At 39.8% G+C, this 19,613-nt stretch overlaps 1 protein-coding gene and 1 pseudogene across 2 annotated transcripts in view; one reads left to right on the top strand and one right to left on the bottom strand.

Annotated features, from left to right (window-relative positions):
* The window catches only part of Gphn (gephyrin), a 442,000-nt gene that overhangs the window by 19,241 nt on the left and 403,146 nt on the right, over positions 1 to 19,613 (bottom strand). The window contains exon 18 of the mRNA XM_028788870.1: positions 6,858 to 6,945. Coding sequence (XP_028644703.1) covers positions 6,858 to 6,945 — 88 coding nt within the window. The remainder of the gene's footprint in view (positions 1 to 6,857; positions 6,946 to 19,613) is intronic.
* LOC114640012 lies at positions 12,635 to 14,029 on the top strand (annotated as a pseudogene). Its single transcript, XR_003714094.1, has one exon. The product of XR_003714094.1 is annotated as an elongation factor 1-gamma pseudogene (transcript).

Genomic DNA, 19,613 nt, shown 5'->3' with positions numbered 1-19,613 from the left:
TTCTTTCTTTCTTTCTTTCTTTCTTTCTTTCTTTCTTTCTTTCTTTCCTTTTTTCCTTTTCCCTTTTCCCTTTCCTTTCCCTTTCTTTCTTTTTTTTTTTTCGAGACAGGGTTTTTCTGTGTAGCCCTGGCTGTCCTGGAACTCACTCTGTAAACCAGGCTGGCCTCGAACTCAGAAACCACCTGCCTCTGCCTCCCAAGTGCTGGGATTAAAGGCGTGTGCCACCACCGCCCGGCAGATTTCAGTTTCTAAAGTTCTTATTTTTGTTACTTTTTTGGAAATATGTAACAGCTTTTAGAGATTCATGTGAGTAATATAAAAATCGGTTTCACTTCTGAGGCTTGTTCATGAAAATGTCTTCTTTCAATTTTAAGTCATTTTGCTAGAAAGTCCTGGGTAATGAAAACAAAAAAATTAGTTTTCTTTTAGTGACCAGCTGAAGCATTGCCCTTCTTCAAGAGTTTAAGCTAAAGAACTGAGGTATTTTTAAGATAACCATCCTCCATAAAAAAAAACTTTGAATTCTCTTCTTTCTTCTTTCCTTTCTTTTTTGAGACAGGATCTCACCAGCAGCCCTGGCTGAACTTGCTATATAGACCAAGCTGGCTTGAAACCACCATGTCCAGCTAACCTTGGATTCCTAAGAATTATGAAAAAATTGTTTTTTTTTTTTCATTAACTTCTCAGTGTTTTATTCTTAGTTTCTTGATCTTTTGTGTCATACCTCCTGCCCCGACACCATCTTGGGGATTTGTGATTCCTTCTTTCCCTTCCTTCCTTCCTTCCTTCCTTCCTTCCTTCCTTCCTTCCTTCCTTCCCCTCTTCCTCCTCCTCCTCCTCTTCTTCCTCCTCTTCCTCTTCCTCCTCCTCCGTCTCCTCTTTGTCGTCGTCTTCTCCTTCTCCTTCTCCTTCTTTTTGTGAAAAGGTCTTGTTATCTATTTACGTAGCTGAGGCTGGCTTTGAATTCAAGATCCTCCTTCAGACCCTCACATAGCATTACCCCTATGGAATTAGAGGCAGATACTACTATCTCAGCAAATGTTTCCAAAAGCTTATTAAGTATCAAGAATTCTGCGTGCCAAGGATAAAATGGTCAGGCATGACCTTGAACAAGGATATTATATGCTTTTACTAGATGACAACAACCCTCCACAAATAGATTAACAAAATAAATGCCATTTGTGGTACATACTACAATGGAAACAACCAAGCACTAGGAGAGGCACTAGGAAGGTGGGCTAGAGAATTAGAAAAGGCCATTGTAGAAGAAGTAGCGATTTATTTAGCTAAGCACTGCAGAGTAAGAGGGATACAGGCAAGGAAAATGTTGAGGAAAGAGAGTAAATTATATCATTTTGAAAGTAATTTTTAGGTAACTAAATAAGCTAATAGATAGAAGTGATAGAAAGTTAACTAGTGAATAATTGTCAGATACTTAATTTTTATGTAATATATAGTACTAAACCATTGATTTCTAACTATAGTTTTAAGTGAACAAATTTTTAATAATGCAATTTGCTTATTTTTATATGCTATGGAGAGCTCAAAACAGGAGAAGTGACCTTCATTTGCCTTGTTTTATAAAAACCATGCCTAAACAAAGCCTTAAGTATAATTAAATTTTAGTTAACTCAATTTTAATGAACTTACTTGTGGGGTGTGTCTCTGTGTGTGAGCGCACATGCGCACAGGGCATAGCCCTCAATTGCTCTCCACCATTTAAGAGAGTTATGGAGAAGAGAGGGAGAGGACAAGGAGAAGGCACATGGGTATGAGTGTGTGAGCATGCTAAGAAGCATATGTACGGGTTAGAAGACAACTTTAATGAAAATGAAGACACATTATACCAAAACTTGTGGGGACACAAGGAAAGCAGTGCTAAGGGGAAAACCTTATAGCTCTAAATATCTACAAAAAGAAACTGGAGAGAGCATATACTAGCAACTTGAAAACACACCTGAAAGCTCTAGAACAAGAAGTAAATACACCCAAGAGGAGTAGACTGCAGGAAATAATCAAACTCAGGGCTGAAATCAACCAAGTGGAAACGAAAAGAACGTTACAAAGAATCAACAAAACCAGGAGCTGGTTCTTTGAGAAAATCAACAAGATAGATAAAACCTTAGCCAGACTAACCAGAGGGCACAGAGACAGTGTCCAAATTAATAAAATCAGAACTGAAAATGGAGACATAACAACAGAAACTGAGGAAATTAAAAAAAAATCATCAGATCCTACTACAAAAACCTATATTCAACAAAACTGGAAAATCTGGATGAAATGGACAATTTTTTAAGACAGATACCAGGTACCAAAGTTAAGTCAGAAGTAGATAAAACCATCTAAACATCCCATAACCCATAAAGAAATAGCAGTCATTAACAGTCTCCCCACCAGCCGGGCAGTGGTGGTGCACGCTTTTAATTCCAGCACTTAGGAGGCAGAGGCAGGCGGATTTCTGAGTTCGAGGCCAGCCTGGTCTACAGAGTGAGTTCCAGGACAGCCAGGGCTACACAGAGAAAACCTGTCTCGAAAACCCAAAAACAAACAAACAAACAAACAAACAAAAAACAAAAAAACAGTCTCCCCATCAAAAAAAGCCCAGGACCAGATGGTTTTAGTGCAGAATTCTATCAGACCTTCCAAGAAGACCTAATACCAATTCTCTTCAAACTATTCCACAAAATAGAAACAGAAGGAACACTACCCAATTCGTTCTATGAAGCCACAATCATGCTCATACCTAAACCTCACAAAGACCCAACAAAGAAAGAGAACTTCAGACCAATCTCCCTTATGAATATTGATGCAAAAATACTCAATAAAATCCTTTCAAACCGAATCCAAGAACACATCAAAACAATCATCGGGAGACTGCTCTACCTGAGTATTCATCCCTTGTGCAGTCACCAAAGGTAGACACTGATATGGATGCCAGGAAGTGCTTGTTGACAGGAGCCTGATATAGCTGTCTCCTTAGAGGTCTACCAGAGCCTGAAATATACAGAGGCTGATGCTCACAGCTAACTATTGAACTGATCAAGGGGTTCCCAATGGAGGAGTTAGAGTGAAGACTGAAGGAGCTGAAAGGGTTTGTGACCCCAAGAGGAGAGCAACAATATCAACCAACCACAGCTCCCAGGGTCTAAACCACCAGCCTGGGAGCACATAGGGAGGGACCCACGGCTCCAGCTGTATATGTAGAGGAGGATGGCCTTGTTGGGCATAGGTGGGAGAGGAGATCCTTGGTCCCATGAAGGCTGGACGCCGAGTGTGGGGGAATTCGAGGGTGGGGAGGTGGGAGTGTGGAGAAGGTGCCGGCATATCCTCATAGAAGCAGGAGGAGTGGGGATGGGATGGGGGTTCCTGGGCGGGGGTGGGGAATGGAATTAAGGGGATAACATCTGAAATGTAAATAAAATATCCAATAAAAAAAAAAGAAGAGACAGTGGAAATAGCTAGACTTGTTTGATATGCTGTTCTTTTAAAAGTTTCATGGGTGGAGCTGCCATGTCTGAACAGAGATAGCCACTTGGCCCTAGGTTAGATTCCTACAATAAACTGGTATTAACACACATATAAGAAACTGACTGTTAAGCCTTACATCAATTTGATTGGACTGATGAATGCCTAGGAGATTAGTCAAGCACACCTCTGGAAGGATTCACTAAGTGAGAAAATTGGGTTTTTACATTGTATACCATCAGAAAGAATAAAAGGGAGCCAGGCAGTGGTGGCACACGCCTTTAATCCCAGCACTTGGGAGGCAGAGACAGGAGGATTTCTGAGTTCAAGGCCAGCCTGGTCTACAGAGTGAGTTCCAGAACAGCCAGGGCTACACAGAGAAACCCTGTCTTGAAAAACCAAAGGGGCTGGGGTGGGGAGAATAAAAGGGAAAAGCAAGAAGACTCCACCATGTGCAGGCCTCGCTCTGCTTCCTGACCACCCAGATGTGAGCTGTTCTGTTCCATAAGGCCCTCTTGGCCACGATGGACTGAAACCTTTGATAACCACAGCTATAATAAAGTCTTTCTCTCTTATATTGTTTATATCAGATATTTTATGAATGTGATAAAAAGTGATTAACATTGTTTGACTTGCATGAACTATCTAGAGATTTGACAGATAAAACTTTTGTAATTTTACTACCAGAGGAAACATTCACCAAGACTCCTCAGTCTAGTCTCAGGGTCACAGATTTCCTGCTTTACCCTAAAAATCCTAGAACTAGAAGTATATGCCATCATACCTGGTTGGTCAAACTTATGAAGTTGTCTCTCCAAAAGAGATTTCACACAGTTCTGACAACTTACCAGACCACCCTGCAGGAGAGCCTGGAACTAAATTAATAATAGGTCAGTGATGGGTGGGGCCATACCTTGACCAGGACTGTTTAGTTGTACATACATGTTGCTTTGCGTTTAAACTTGAACTTCATGTTAGAATCCTGAAGATAGATTTGCAGTTAGGAGGTCACTGGACCTATTTACTATTCTCAGTGTGATCAAGGTTGAAATTTCCGTTTTCTGCTTTTCATCATTGCTTGTTTAAACTAGCCTACTGAAGAAAGTGACTAGACCTTGATTGTTAGGTTTGCCGAGGCCCAAGCTCTGACCCTAGCAATTCTAGTAAATCTCTAGGCAATAAGGATAAAGATCAAGTCCTGAGGTCTTGGGAATAGTCTGAGATATCCTTATCTTACTTAAAATCTCTTTCCCAGTGAATTAAAGTTCTAGTGTAAGAATCTTGAAACAGAGATAGTAGAATAAAGAAAACCAGCGTGCCTAATTATATTAGCTTTGTTTACTTCTAAATAAAACTCTAAGACAGACGATATCTTTGTTAGCACTAATAGATTAGATTCAGATGCATTCATCTTATGCTTACAACATTTCCAACATAACTGCCATGCCTGTGTGTACATAAGGTTTTGCCTCTGTAGAGGTATAAGGAGAGACAAACATTAGATTTCCCAGCAGATCCCACAATTAGCTCCTTAGAAACTAAGATAAATTCTGTATAAGACAATCCCTGAAAATACATTTAACATTAAACAGTCCTGAATTTAGGGTATGCTCTTGTGATATTAAGAGCAACCTGATAACGAAAACATGCTGCAAATCATTTCTTATAGCGCTCCCACAGTACAGATTCCAAATGTAGTCTTTGGATTTCATGAGATGTCTGAAATACCTGGTGCTAAAGGCTTTTGGGAGACTTCGAGGAAAGACTTAACACAGCTAATTATGTGTAGCATGAATACTTATCCACATTATTAACACTTTCCTTCAAGCTATAATTTGAAATAATAGTCTTAGATTAAGATTCTTTTGTGGGTTTTGGAAGCTAAAATTCTGTTCTCAAAAAGAGTCTGAAATCAAAGTTGTGAATGAAAATGCAGGTATTTTCTGTTCAGGTTACTGAATTTGTTTTCAGAGACAAAAGAATTCATGGACCAGGGTTAGGTTGTAAGTTTAGACCATTTCATAACTGTAGGGGGCAGGGTCCAAGATCATATATACAATTATATATTTTATATACTCTAGCTCCTAGAAAATATTAATTTAAAAACCAAGCATGGTAGCACAACTGTATCTCACTCTAGAGCTGGAAGCAGAAGGACCAAAAGTTCAGGATCATCATGAGCTATATACCAAGTACAAGGCTAGCCTGGGCTATAGGAAACCTTGACTCAGAAAAAAGAAGAAAATATGAATTTATTATAAAACTGTTATGATGACATCATAATTTTAAAATTTAAGTCATTATTATGAGATATGAGAAAATTTAGGAATAGGTATAACATTTCTAAAATACTTTTGAGATAAACCATAAACTTGATTATAGCAAGGAATATTTTACCTTAATAACATTATTCAATAAGTCTAATAATCATAAGCTAACATTTCATTAAGACATACAAACTTAGTGATAGTATAATGCTTAAACTGAGATTTATGTAAGATTAAGATATACGATGTATAAAATACTTAGTAATATAAAGTCATATATATGTGTATACTTTTTCATTGCAATTATCAATCATTTAGAGAAGGCGAAAGGAACTTCTTCCTTTGGTTCTTCTTGTTGGATGCAGAGGCTGAAGAATATGGTGGGTAAGATGGATACCTCTGTAAGGTCATGTTCGAATTGAAGAAAGGTGGATCTTTATCTTGGGCATAAATATAACATATAAAGGAAGTCTCAATGTAAAAGTAAGTGAAAAACATGTCTCCAAGGTATGAGCAAAAAGCACTCTAGTTTATGAGATTTTCCAGGATGCTCCTGATACAAACATCCTGATTAATTCCACAGTATCTCTTTTAGAAAGACCAGCACTTCCTGAAGCTGTCATGCTTTTGGCTTTGTGGGATTCTGATAATGAACACTAGATGCCTACCTAGTATTATTGTTAATGGTCAGTGTTAACAGTTACTTGACATAGCCTGGAATTACCTGAAAAAGGAGTCTCAATTGTCTGTCCCAGGCTGGTCTGTGGGTATTTCTGTGAGGGATGGTCTTAATTATTAATTGATGTAAGAGGGCCCAACCAAGAGGCGATACTATTCTCTTGATAGGTGGTCCTGGGTTAGATAAAGAAGCTAGCTCAGTATGAGCCTGCAATTGAGCCAGCAAGCAGCATTCCTTAATAGTTCCTGCTTGAGTTCCTGCACTCACTCCCTTGAATGATGGACCTGGAGGTGTAAGGCAACAAATTCTTTCTATCTCTGTGTTGCTTTGGGTCAGAGTGTTCTACTGTAGAAGCAGAAATCAAATCAAAACACTACCAAACCACAATAGTGGATCAAAGGTAAACTCATAAAGTGACTAAGTTCCATGAGCCTATTTTTCCATACCTTTTCCCCCATGGACACACCTCCTGATGTGATGATGACATCAGCACGGCTGATACCCTCATTCAAGGCATTGAGTAAGTCATCTGGGCTGGAATGATAAACACAAATATGTTAACACAGAAAGAAAGAGAGAAAGAAAGAAAGAAAGAAAGAAGGAAAGAAAGAAAGTGCTAACTGAAAACTATTTAAAAATGTTATTGGCTTACATTATTGTGAGCATAATAATGTGTTCTGTGTGAAGTGGGATTCAATTGGGTCTCTACAATTAAGGGTGTAAATATTAACATAGAAAAAGAACATTGTACAATGCTAAGTAGTAGCTCCTGGCACTTCCACAGGGCTTTTTGTTCAAACAATACAGTAGAGGAGACAGTGGGGTGCTGTAGGATGTCTGAAGTACTTTGGTTTGCCCACAAATATCTCATGTACTTAAAGTTACATGTCCTGGAATTCCTGGGCATACAAGTATAGTCACTCTATGTGTTGACAGGATCACATAAGACTTTAGAGACTTTAGAGAAAGAGGAACACTCCTCCGTTGTTGGTGGGACTGCAAGATGGTGCAACCACTTTGGAAATCAGTCTGGCGGTTCCTCAGAAAATTGGAGATAGCATTACCTGAGGATCCAGCTATACCATTCCTAGGCATATACCCAGAAGATGCTCGAACATATAACAAGGACATATGCTCAACTATGTTCATAGCAGCCTTATTTATAATAGCCAGGAGCTGGAAAGAACCCAGATGTCCTTCAACTGAGGAATGGATTCAAGAAATGTGGTATATTTACACAATGGAGTATTACTCAGCTATTAAAAACAATGAATTCGAGAGGTTCCTAGGTAAATGGATGGAACTAGAAATTATCATCCTGAGTGAAGTAAGCCAATCACAAAAGAACACACATGGTATTCTCTCACTGATTATCGGATATTAGCCCAGAACCTTGAAATGCCCAAGATGCAACTCACAGGCCACATGAAGCTCATAAAAAAGGATGACCAAGTGGAGGTGATTCAGTTCTTCTTAGAAGGAGCAACAAAATACTCAAGGGAGCAAATATGGAGACAAAGTGAGGGACAGAAACTGAAGGAGGGGCCATTTGAAGACCTTTCCACCTGAGTATCCATCCCATGTTCAGTCACCAAAGTCAGATGCTGATGTGGAAGTCAGGAAGTGCATGCTGATAAGGGCCTGATATGGATGTCTCCTCAGAGGCCTTCAAGAGTCTGACATATTCAGAGGCAGATGCTCACAACTAGCCATTGAACTGATCATGAGGTTCTCAATGGAGGAGTTAGAGTGAGAACTGAAGGAGCTGAAAGGGTTTGTGGCACCGTGAGGAGAGCAACAATACCGACCAACCACAGCTCCCAGGGTCTAAACCACCAGCCTGGGAGCACTTAGGGAGGGATCCGGGGCTTCAGATGAATACGTAAGAGTGGAGGGCCCTGCTGGGCATAGGTGGAAGATGAGATCCTTGACCTCATGAAGCCTGGACGCCCCAGGGGGTGGGAATTTTGAGGGTGGGAAAGTGGGAGTGGGGGGGTAGGTAGGGGTTACATCCACAGAGAAGAAGGAGGAGGAGTAAGGGGATAGGGAGTTCCTGGGTGGGTGGGGGATGGGGTAAGGGGACAACATATGAAATGTAAATAAAATATCCAATAAAAAAATTTATTATCAAAAAAAACAGACTTTAGAGAAAGTCAGGTGTGGTGGTTCATGCCCATTATATTGGGATTCATGAAACTGAAGCAGGACGTTCATTGTTCAGTTTGAGGCCAGCTTGGGCTGCATAGCGAGATACTGTCTCAAAAAACAAACCCAAACAACAAATGAATAAAGAGTCTTTAAAGCAAGTGTCTTGGAGTCTTGAAAAATGGGCTAGACTTTGACAGAAAGGAATGGGAAAGGGCTTTATAAACCAAAGGAAATGCACTGGCAAGAGCCTTGGAAGAACAACTAAACTTATGGTGTTACCAGGTCAGAATGGACTATGGCCTGGCTAGAGTGAAGGGCGTGGCAGAAATGATTAGGTAAAAGGATAAGAAGATTCTGGAGGTTCCCTCAAGCTTGAAAATATGGGGTCTATCAAATAAGAAGTGGAAGGAGGAAACCCCAAGGACTATGAAGAGCCAACAGGACCTTATTGGGAAAAGAAAGGATAGAAAAAAAAGAAGGAAGGCGATATGAGCTACTGTGTAAGAGTAAAGGGACAAGATGAATACTGGGGATTGAGGATAAGCATATTCCTTTTAGCAAAGAAGACAAGTAAGTGTACCAGGCCCCTCCTGGTGTGTAGCTGAGTTCTGGGGAGAAGAGGTACTTTATATCCAGCTCACACTCTCTTTTTCTGAGAACATCTTTCTTGGAAGAGAGTAGTGTTTACTTTCTGTTTGTTCTTCATAGACATCTGACACAGACATCCAAGAAGTAAGCCTGGCTTCTCATTTTCCAGGGTTGGCTTAGTCTGTCTATAGCCTAGACCCCATTCTTTCTCTTGAGTTCCATGTGGTAACACTATAATGTCCCCAGAATTCCTCCTTTGCTTAAGGTCACTTGAGTAAAAAGTTTTTGAATACAAAGATACTTTTTATAGTAATTGAATGTATTTCCCAAATCTCCCATGTCTTTGAAGCTGGATATCCAGTCACCTTAATGAACTACTTGATAAAGGAAGGGGGCAGAACACTATTGATGCCAGATGGATTGAGACTGCCTGAGCTTAAATCCTGGTGCTGTTACTTGCTAAATGTTAAACCTTAGACAAGTTCATAAACCTCTTTTGCCTCAGTTTTCCATCTGTAAAGTAAGGATAAAAGAGCTGTTACCACATTGAATGATAGAATGTATAAAAACACTAGGAATAGTAACCAGAACATCTATGTTTCTCAGAAAGGTTAGTTGTCATTTATCTAATAGTATGACAAAGTACAATTTTAGGATGCCAGGCACTTCGTTCTTGAAAGTTCAGAGGTGGTCTGAGGTTGAGATTTAAATCCATTTATAGAGTATATGTGAAAAGTCTAAATGGCAAGGCACGTTTTCCTGCTTGCATCACTGGGGTTGTTGGATCTCAGAAGCAACCTCCCAAGGAGAATCTATGAAAATAAAACCTTGGAAAGTGACTGTGGGAGGTTCTGCCTACCAATATAGGGACATTTGCAGGTCTTCAGTTAGATGTACAAAAAGTACTTGTATGTTCACTGAAGGAAGAACCCACAGTAAAAAAAAAACCAAATCCACTGTAAAGTGGATTTTAAAGTTAAACTAGGGAGGCAAACATGGAAGAAGGGTTGTACTGAACTAAGTACTTTAAACAGATCTTATCAGTCCTTTTCATTTTGATTTAAGGAAAATTACAGCAAATTATTCTGTTATGTGGTAGGAATAACACCCTACCATGTAGACTGTAGTTCAAGTTAATATCAACAAAACATAATTTTGTGCTGATTCAAGGAAACACTAGTAATTTTACCAATCTTATATCATTTATAGCATGCTGGCTATACAGAATTTTGAAAAGTGTTTTGAAACAAAGCATCAGTGACACACATTTGATCATGGGACTAATATTTGTAGGTAGACTGTCTTGGCTAACTAATGATTTCAAAGAAGCATACTTTCCAGTGATTTTTCCGTATTCCTTTCATAGTATTCTGGAAACTTTTTCCTATTTTGTAAAAAGTAAATAAATAAAACCACCATACAAATGAACAAAACAAACAAACAAACAAACAAACAACAACAAAAAGCCTGTGTGATCACATAATCACCAATGGTCCACATGAAAAATTAGTTTGCAGAAGTAAATTACAAGAGATTTTGTCCCAAATTCTTACTGTAATTTATCTTGCTTTAAAGAAAATGTTCAATGCTACTTTCCACCTTGTGGCTAGAAGATTGATAAAATGGTTGCTTCTCAGTTTGGAAATGTCATCTTGTCTAGCATCACAGCTGGGCCCACCATCTGGGTCCTGTCCTTCTCCGTCTTCCTGTTCCTTGTGTGTGGCTTGGTGACAGACACTCTTACCTGCTATGCCATCTCATTGGTCTCTGACTTAACTTTTTTTTTTTTTTTTTGGTTTTTTTTTCGAGACAGGGTTTCTCTGTATAGCCCGGGCTGTCCTGGAACTCACTCTGTAGACCAGGCTGGCCTCGAACTCAGAAATCCGCCTGCCTCTGCCTCCCGAGTGCTGGGATTAAAGGCGTGCGCCACCACCGCCCGGCTCTGACTTAACTTTTAACCAATGAAAACTGAGTTTGCTTTTGAAGATCAAGAACTCGACTTAAATAAGAGGTAAATGGCATTAAAATAAGACATTATAGTAGGAAGAAAACCTCCCGATTTTCTCAGTTTATTAAACAGAAATGAATATATTAATTTTTTATTAATTTTTCAAGGATTGGATAGTAAAACTGCAAAACATAATTTATCCTGATGCTTAAGACATAATTCTCTATGTATAATCAACTGACACTGAGAAATAAAATTAATGACAATAATGCTCATGTTTTAAAAGAACAATATACTTCCGCACCTATGAGTTAATTTCAAAATGCTGTTATATAGGCAGGATAGGAGAAGATACTGAGGTTGACAGACATAGGGAGATATTCAAGGTTATGTTGTTTTCATTTTTAATCTATTTTTCTAAGTGACCATAATATTCATATTGTGAAAGACATAATTTTTTATAGTCTACCTTCAGGCAAAAGCTGTCAATATGTATAAATCTTATTTGACTATGAGGATGCAGGGTCAAGTGTGATGGGTCTCCTCATTATACAATGGTGAATAAAAATATATTAGGAAAAAAGAAATAGTGAATATGTTCGACTATGAGAATCAGTATCTAGGAGTAAAAAAACAAAGGGTACTAGATGGAATAATTTCCAAAATAATAAAGAATAAAAGAGAGCAAGTATCTATCTGAAGTAGTATCTGTCTGAAGCCAAGCAACAACACAGCCAGAAAAAAACAATAAAGTTGTATAAATTGTAATGAAGTTAAGATGGAAGCAAAAAAAATCCTGTTAATAATTTATGCAAGCTTTCTATTAAAGCAAAAAGAATAATAATGTTTCAAGTATATGGAAGATAGGCCTTTCAATTTTAAGCTCAAGTTCTGTTTTATTGTTAATTATAAGGAAATGCCTCAAGAGATCAGAGACTGAAAATAACTGGCAAATGTAAATAAGCAAAACTGCAGGCAGGGCAACACTAGCATCAAAGAGCAGCGAGAAAGGAGCAGGAGAGGCCACAGTTAGGTAAAAGCTGATAGAAAGCTGACAGCATCTGTAACTAACTGCCCTATCAAATGTTCTTGTTTTATCCAGGCTCGGCAACTGCTCTACCAAATCCTTTCACGAGGTAGGCACTTGGTAAATGTGCCAGATTAATCATGGTTTTAAATCAATCTCTCTATAGTAGCTTTGGGAATAAACAATTATAATGATATTACAGCAAATAATAGTTTCTGAAAATGGAAGAGAACATACCATTTAATATTTTTATAAGGATAAATGGCACTTTCTTTGAGAGGGATCTAAGTAATGTTAAACAGGATTGTGCATTCATATGTCTGAAAGGCCATTATATAGAAAGAAGATGGAGGCAGCTTATTTTAGAAGAAACAGATTTGGCCTAGTATTATGGAAACACATCCTGACTGTAATAATAATAGCATATAAGAAGAAAATCTGCTGCCTCATAAAAAAGATTTTTCTTACTAAAATAATCAAAACAAAACCATGATGACTGCCCCTTTCTCTGCGGAATCACCATGGCGGCTGGGACCCTGTACACATACCCTGAAAACTGGAGGGCCTTCAAGGCCCTCATCGCTGCTCAGTACAGCGGGGCTCAGGTCTGCGTGCTCTCCGCACCACCCTACTTCCACTTTGGCCAAACCAACCGCACCCCTGAATTTCTCCGAAAGTTTCCTGCGGGGAAGGTTCCAGCATTTGAGAGTGATGACGGATTCTGTGTGTTTGAGAGTAATGCCATCGCCTATTATGTAAGCAATGAGGAGCTGCGGGGAAGAACGCCGGAGGCAGCAGTTCAGGTGGTGCAGTGGGTGAGCTTTGCTGACAGCGACATAGTTCCTCTAGCTAGCACCTGGGTGTTCCCCACCTTGGGCATTATGCACCACAACAAACAGGCCACTGAAAATGCAAAAGAGGAGGTGAAGCGAATCCTGGGGCTGCTGGACACTCACTTGAAGACACAGACTTTTCTGGTGGGTGAGCGAGTGACAGTGGCTGATATCACAGTTGTCTGCACCCTGTTGTGGCTCTATAAACAGGTCTTAGAGCCTTCTTTTCGCCAGGCCTTCCCCAATACCAACCGATGGTTCCTTACCTGCATTAACCAGCCCCAGTTCAGGGCTATCTTGGGGGAGGTGAAGCTGTGTGAGAAGATGGCCCAGTTTGATGCTAAGAAGTTTGCAGAAAGCCAGCCTAAACAGGATACTCCAAGGAAAGAAAAGGGTTCACGAGAAGAGAAACAGAAGCCTCAGGCTGAGCGGAAAGAGGAAAAAAAAGGCAGCTGCCCCAGCTCCTGAGGAAGAGATGGATGAGTGTGAGCTCATTGGCTGCTGAGCCCAAGGCCAAGGACCCTTTCGCTCACCTGCCCAAGAGTACATTTGTGTTGGGTGAGTTTAAACGTAAGTACTCCAATGAGGACACCCTCTCTGTGGCACTGCCATATTTTTGGGAGCACTTAAAGACGGCTGGTCCCTGTGGTATGCTGAGTACCGCTTCCCTGAAGAGCTCACCCAGACCTTCATGAGTTGCAACCTCATCACTGGAATGTTCCAGCGATTGGACAAACTGAGGAAGAATGCCTTTGCTAGTGTTATCCTCTTTGGAACCAACAACAGCAGCTCCATTTCTGGCATTTGGGTCTTCCGAGGCCAAGAGCTTGCTTTTCCACTGAGTCCAGATTGGCAGGTGGACTGTGAGTCGTATACACGGCGGAAACTGGATCCTGGTAGCGAGGAGACCCAGACCCTGGTTCGAGAGTACTTTTCCTGGGAGGGGGCCTTCCAGCACGTGGGCAAAGCCTTCAATCAAGGCAAGATCTTCAAGTGAACATGTCTTGCCAGTCGCCTAGCTGCCTGCACCTACCCTTCAAGGGAGATGGGGGTCATTAAAGGAAACTGAACTTTAAAAAAAACAAAACAAAACATGATGACTAACTGCAAAAGATTTTCCTTAACATTCTCCATGAGTGAAAAAGACTGGTCTAGGTAACATGAGGGTGTGGCAGTGCACACCTTTAATCCCAGCACTTGGGAGGCAGAGGCAGGTGAATCTCTTGAGTTAGAGGCCAGCCTGATCTACAGAGATAGTTCCAGGACAGCCAGGGCTACACAAAGAAACTGTCTCAAAAAAACAAAACACCAACAAATAACTCCCCCCAAAAGCAGTTCCCTAAATATTCTGAGCCTATGAGAATACTGAAAATTATAAAGACAATAACTATATTTTCTTTTACAATATGAAACATAGAGGGAGAAAGTGATTTGAGCACTGCAATAAGAAACTATGTTGTGGGTCATACTGTTCTTCCTCTCAAGTGTTCAGCAGTCTCTATAAATTGGATAAATTTTAGAAGCTATGCTTTGTGTTTCCCATAATTTCAGTTAATTCAGTCATTCTGGATTTCTGACGGGGTTGAAGACTTACAGTCTCATAGCCATTCCCAGCTATTTACTTTGAGAGAAAAGATTTGAGAGGATGGTTTTCAGCTGACATTCATTCTAAAGCCAAGAAAAAAGCCAGGTTCAGAACTAAGTCTTTTAGTTAGGAGAGATGACAGAGTTTCTGGTTAGTCAACAAAATGTTGGACTGGGTATTAAGTCTATCTTGTACCTTACTGATACAAATTAGTATAGTTATGCTCTAACTGTAGTTTGAGAGAAAAGTTTTATTGTAACAGGAAGAGTGATATGTAGGAGGAGCTAAGGTGGGAGGAGTAAGGAGAGAAAGAAGAGGAGTAAGAGGAGGAGGAGGAAGAGAAGGAGAGGAGTTAGGAGAAGAGAGAGAGGGGGTGGGGAACATGGAGGCGGGTGTTCGAGTGTCTCCACCAGTCAAAGATAGTTGGTATATCTAGGTTGGGTATTGGGTTACACTTCTGATTGTATGGGCATCTTGTAATTGAGCATTACCAAACTTATAAAGCCTTTGATTAACATTTAAAAAAGTTTCTAATAAAAAAAAAGAAGTCAGAACCTAAAAAACAAACAAACAAACAAAAAATTATGTTATGGGTCATACCGTTCTCCCTCTCAATTTTTTTGGGAGATACACACATACATCAATACTTATACATACATGCATACATACATATGTAGACAGATGATATGATAAAGAAGATGAAGAATTTTCGATTAACCAATGTGTTCCTATCAAATTTTGATATAATTTATTATTATTATTATTATTATTTTTGGTTTTTCGAGACAGAGTTTCTCTGTATAGCCCTGGCTGTCCTGGAACTCACTCTGTAGACCAGGCTGGCCTCGAACTCAGAAATCCGCCTGCCTCTGCCTCCCAAGTGCTGGGATTAAAGGCGTGCGCCACCACCGCCCAGCTTGATATAATTTAAAATAAAACATTTTTATTTGTATTTTGAACATACTTGTATGGTGCCTGTTATATGGTAAAGGATGAAATGTTGTAACATACACATATGTGTATGTGTGTGTTTACACTGTATAAAGATGCGTCTCTGTCCTTTCTCACTTGCCCAAGGTACCTTTTGGTAGCAGGTAATTGTTAACTGCTCTGTGTTCCACATGGGTCACACGCGTGTACCTGCCCAAGAGCTATTTGGATTTACAAATGAAACACACACACCAATTAATTTTAACACGCCTTGACTAGCTGGGTACTTCTAATCCTTCCAGAGGCTAGCAAGCACTCCTCTCCGGTATTCTGGAGTTAACATCTTTAAAATCTATATTTCATCTCATCTCTGCTACCCCAAACCCAACCGGGGAATTGGCCACTTGGGCCACTTATCGGAATTCTTACATGGCTGGTCCATCCTAAGCCCCTCTCATGACAATCCTTTTTTTTTTTTTCTTCTCCTTCTCTCTCCCCAAGCCCAGGAATCCTAAAGTCCTGCCTCTGACTGTCCTGCCCAGCCATTGACTGTTGGCATCTTTATTTACCAGTTGGAGACAATTGGGGACAGGATTCCTCGGTGTCTCTTATATGTACACACTTGTAAGCAGTTTTGGGGACCAAAATTAACATTATAACACTAGCAGCATTAGGCCAAACCTACTTTACCTTTCTGATTGGTTTAATGACAAGCTGAACAGCCAATAACTAGTAGGAGATTCTGGAAAAGAATTGGGCTCAAAGCATTTGCGAAGTGCTAGGACTGAGTAGCAGTGGCAAGCTGTGAGGCAGAATGTAGAGTAGTACCCATGGGTTAATTTTAAGTTTAAGAGCAAGTTGGGAACAAGCGTAAGCTAAGGCCTAAATCACTCACAATTAATAAAATGTCTCCATGTCATTACTTGGGTAGCTGGCAGGTCAAGACAGTCTGGTGGTGTGTGATATGTGTGCATATGTGTGCATGTTGAGTGTGGAGACCTTAAATTGATGTACAGTGTCTCCCTCCATTGCTCTCACTCTTTATATGGAGGTAGGGTCTCTCAATTAAACCCAGAGTCCTCCGGTTGCTTAGTTCAGGTAGCTAACTTGCCTGCTGCGATTCCAATCGGCCCCATGCCCTGTCAGCTTCTACCTGGTTTCTGGAGCTATGACTTCCAGTACTCATATTTGTTTGTTAAGCACTTCAACCCTTGAGATATCTCCTCTGCCTCCTCTCACTTTCTGAACATTAGAATCATTCACATATTTGACTTAAATGGAGGGGAAACAATCTTTTCTTTAGCCTAGAGCCACCACATTCATCTTCAGTTTCAGAGATGATGACTGATACCAATATCACTCTTTTTAAGTTCTAAATCTCTTGTTAAAAAAACACACACAGAAATTCAGCTTTCCTTTACTTAGTTCCAACTTTAAAGTAAGTGCTAATTATGATCATAATTTTCCTTTCTCAGCCTACATTATTTGCTCCCAAAGCAATGATGGCGAGATTGATTTAAAGGCATAGGTTGAAAAAAGGTACAAGAGAACTGTATCTCGAAGTTCATCTACCAGAGAATTAATGTGACTTTCTGAAGACTAGTCCGTTTTTGTGAAGAAAGAATATATCGTCTAGAGAATATGCCCTGGTTTTTCTGGCTAACCAACAAATCTGATTTCAGAGGGTACCTGCTTCATTAAAATGCCTTTGCTTCTGAAAAGTTGTCTTTGCTACAAATGATTATAATCCTGAGCAGCAAAAAATTATTTTTGCTTTACATGAAGTCTGCTATAAAATTCAAGACCAAAACAAAGCCTTTAACCAAGTTTATAAAATTCAAAGTGGGAAAGGGGGGTGCCCCTGAAGGAAGGGAAGGAAGGTAGATATAGAAAAAGGTGGGATGAGGGTAAAGCCGACTAACAGTATGTAAGAGATCTGATAGGGAAAAGGGAAGGAAGAGGAAAATAAAAATAAGGATGTCTGAAAAAACCACAAGGAACCATACTATTAACTGGTTACCTAAAAACCCCAACTGTAATATACATATACATAATTCTGTATACAAATATACATATATAGCTTTAATGAGCTTTTCTCACCTGAGCTGATGATGCTTCCTCCAAGAGATGCAGACCACCTAGCAAAAGTGCTAATACCAGACATGACAAGCTCTCTCTTGAGCTGTTGGTCAGGGCTGTCTAAAAGACTCCCAAAACATACAGCTTATTGCTATTACCTTTTGTGCTCTCAAGAGGTAGAAGGTCTAGACCCTATTCACTTCAGAAACAGGACCCAGAGACCCCTGAGTAGGAACTGATCTCCATGTCCCTTCTCTGATGACTAGCTTTCATGCTACCTGAAGCATTATGTAATGTTACAAAGGAGGGAGGTAGCCAACAGTCCTAATTAGCTGTGACATCTATGAACCTCATCAGTGACCAGCATGACATGATAACTCTAAGGATGGAGTAGTGGTACACATACCGTGATTGTAACCACCAGCTCTCTAATTGGACTTAAAATCCACTCAACAAGAGGCAAACCATGCCTGGTATTAGAAACCTAGCTAATTACTGGGTGCTTCATTACTGAAGTCATGGTTATTGGAGGAGAACCTACAATTGTTAACTTATTAAACCATCATAATCCCTAACAATAATTTATAAATCCTTGTCCTTATACTTGCAAATAAATCTAGTCTTCACCTCTCATCAAGGAAACTTCTCTTTGCAGCAGACGGAGACTGTTATAGAAAACTAAAACCAATCAAAAGGCAGAGTTGTGGAGCCCAGTCCCAAAGGGTACAGTTACACAATACTCTCACACTTAAGGCTCAGGGAACACTGTGGAAGGGGATGGGCAAGAAGTAAGAGCCAGAACATAGGAGAGTTTGCTGTCGGACTATGTAATATCAGAAGTAATCTGAGTAATATCAGAAGCTGCACCGATTAAATCTCTCACCAACGTGACTGCTCAAACATGAGCTGAAGTAGGATGACAGCAAGGAATATGCCAAAGCGAACAGAAGTTCACAAGGCCTCAGCCCTTTACAAGGAACTGTAGGCAACTGAATAAAGTTGGGAGTGGAAGAGGTGCCCTTCTCTAGGGAAGAGCACACCAACTGGCTGTCCACTACCAAGCAGTTAGCCTTGAAAACATATATACAAGTAACATTATACACACTGAGTAGGTTATATTTCGCACTATGTATGTGTTGACACTTATGCATGCATTAACAATTGATGAAAGAAGGCCATGAGTCTGAAGGAGAACAGAGCAGAGATAGACTGGAGAGTTTGGAGGGAAAAGGAAGAGAGAGATGTTGTAGTTATAATCTCAGCTTCCCCACTCAAACTTCAAAGTACTCAGAAAGCAAATACATTTTTTATTTTAAAGTACTTAATATAAAAACAGATGGCCAACATCTGCTAATTAGGTTTTTGTTTTGTTTTAAGATGAACGAAGCTGGCAGACTGTGGGAAGTCCTAGGTCTTGTGGATTAAAGAATAAATGCAGTTAATAAATACTCAAACAACAAAAGCAGCTTGGGGGCATTTACTAATTTCTTCAAAGAGTAAGGATAACTACAGGCATTTTCTGAGCATTAGTTCATATACTGCATAACACATGTGCTATACATGGCTGTTACCTCTCTTTACTTCCACAAGATATTTTGGCAGTATGCAGTTATAAAGAGAAAAGAAAACGAGGCCAAGCTTTGAAGCCAATAGCTAGTGCAGACAACATTTAAAAAATTAAGAAAATACTAGGTGTGGAGGTGCATGCCTTTAATCTCAGCAGTTTGGAGATAGCTAGGTAGATCACTGTGAGTTTGAGGCTAGCCTAGTCTACACAGGGAGATCCAGCCCAGCCACAGCTACATAGTAAGACCTTGTAAAAAAATTAAGAAAAATAAATGAAATAAATAGTAATACTATTATTGACTGAATTCAGATATATTGATTAAAATGAGTATATTATGTGTGTGTGTGTGTGTGTGTGTGTGTGTGTGTGTGAAATATATGTGAAACATAATAATCAGACCTGATTGAGGGGCTTTAGGAAAGTTTGTGAGGTTAGTGAGGTATCAGCTTCAAACAAAACAAAACAAAACAAAACAAAACAAAACAAAACAAAACAAA

The sequence above is a fragment of the Grammomys surdaster genome, unplaced genomic scaffold (assembly GCF_004785775.1).
Source record: "Grammomys surdaster isolate TR1022 unplaced genomic scaffold, NIH_TR_1.0 127, whole genome shotgun sequence".
In the NCBI taxonomy this organism is placed as follows: domain Eukaryota; kingdom Metazoa; phylum Chordata; class Mammalia; order Rodentia; family Muridae; genus Grammomys; species Grammomys surdaster.
Note: the sequence above shows the minus strand (reverse complement) of the source record. Positions and strands in the feature narration are given on the sequence as shown.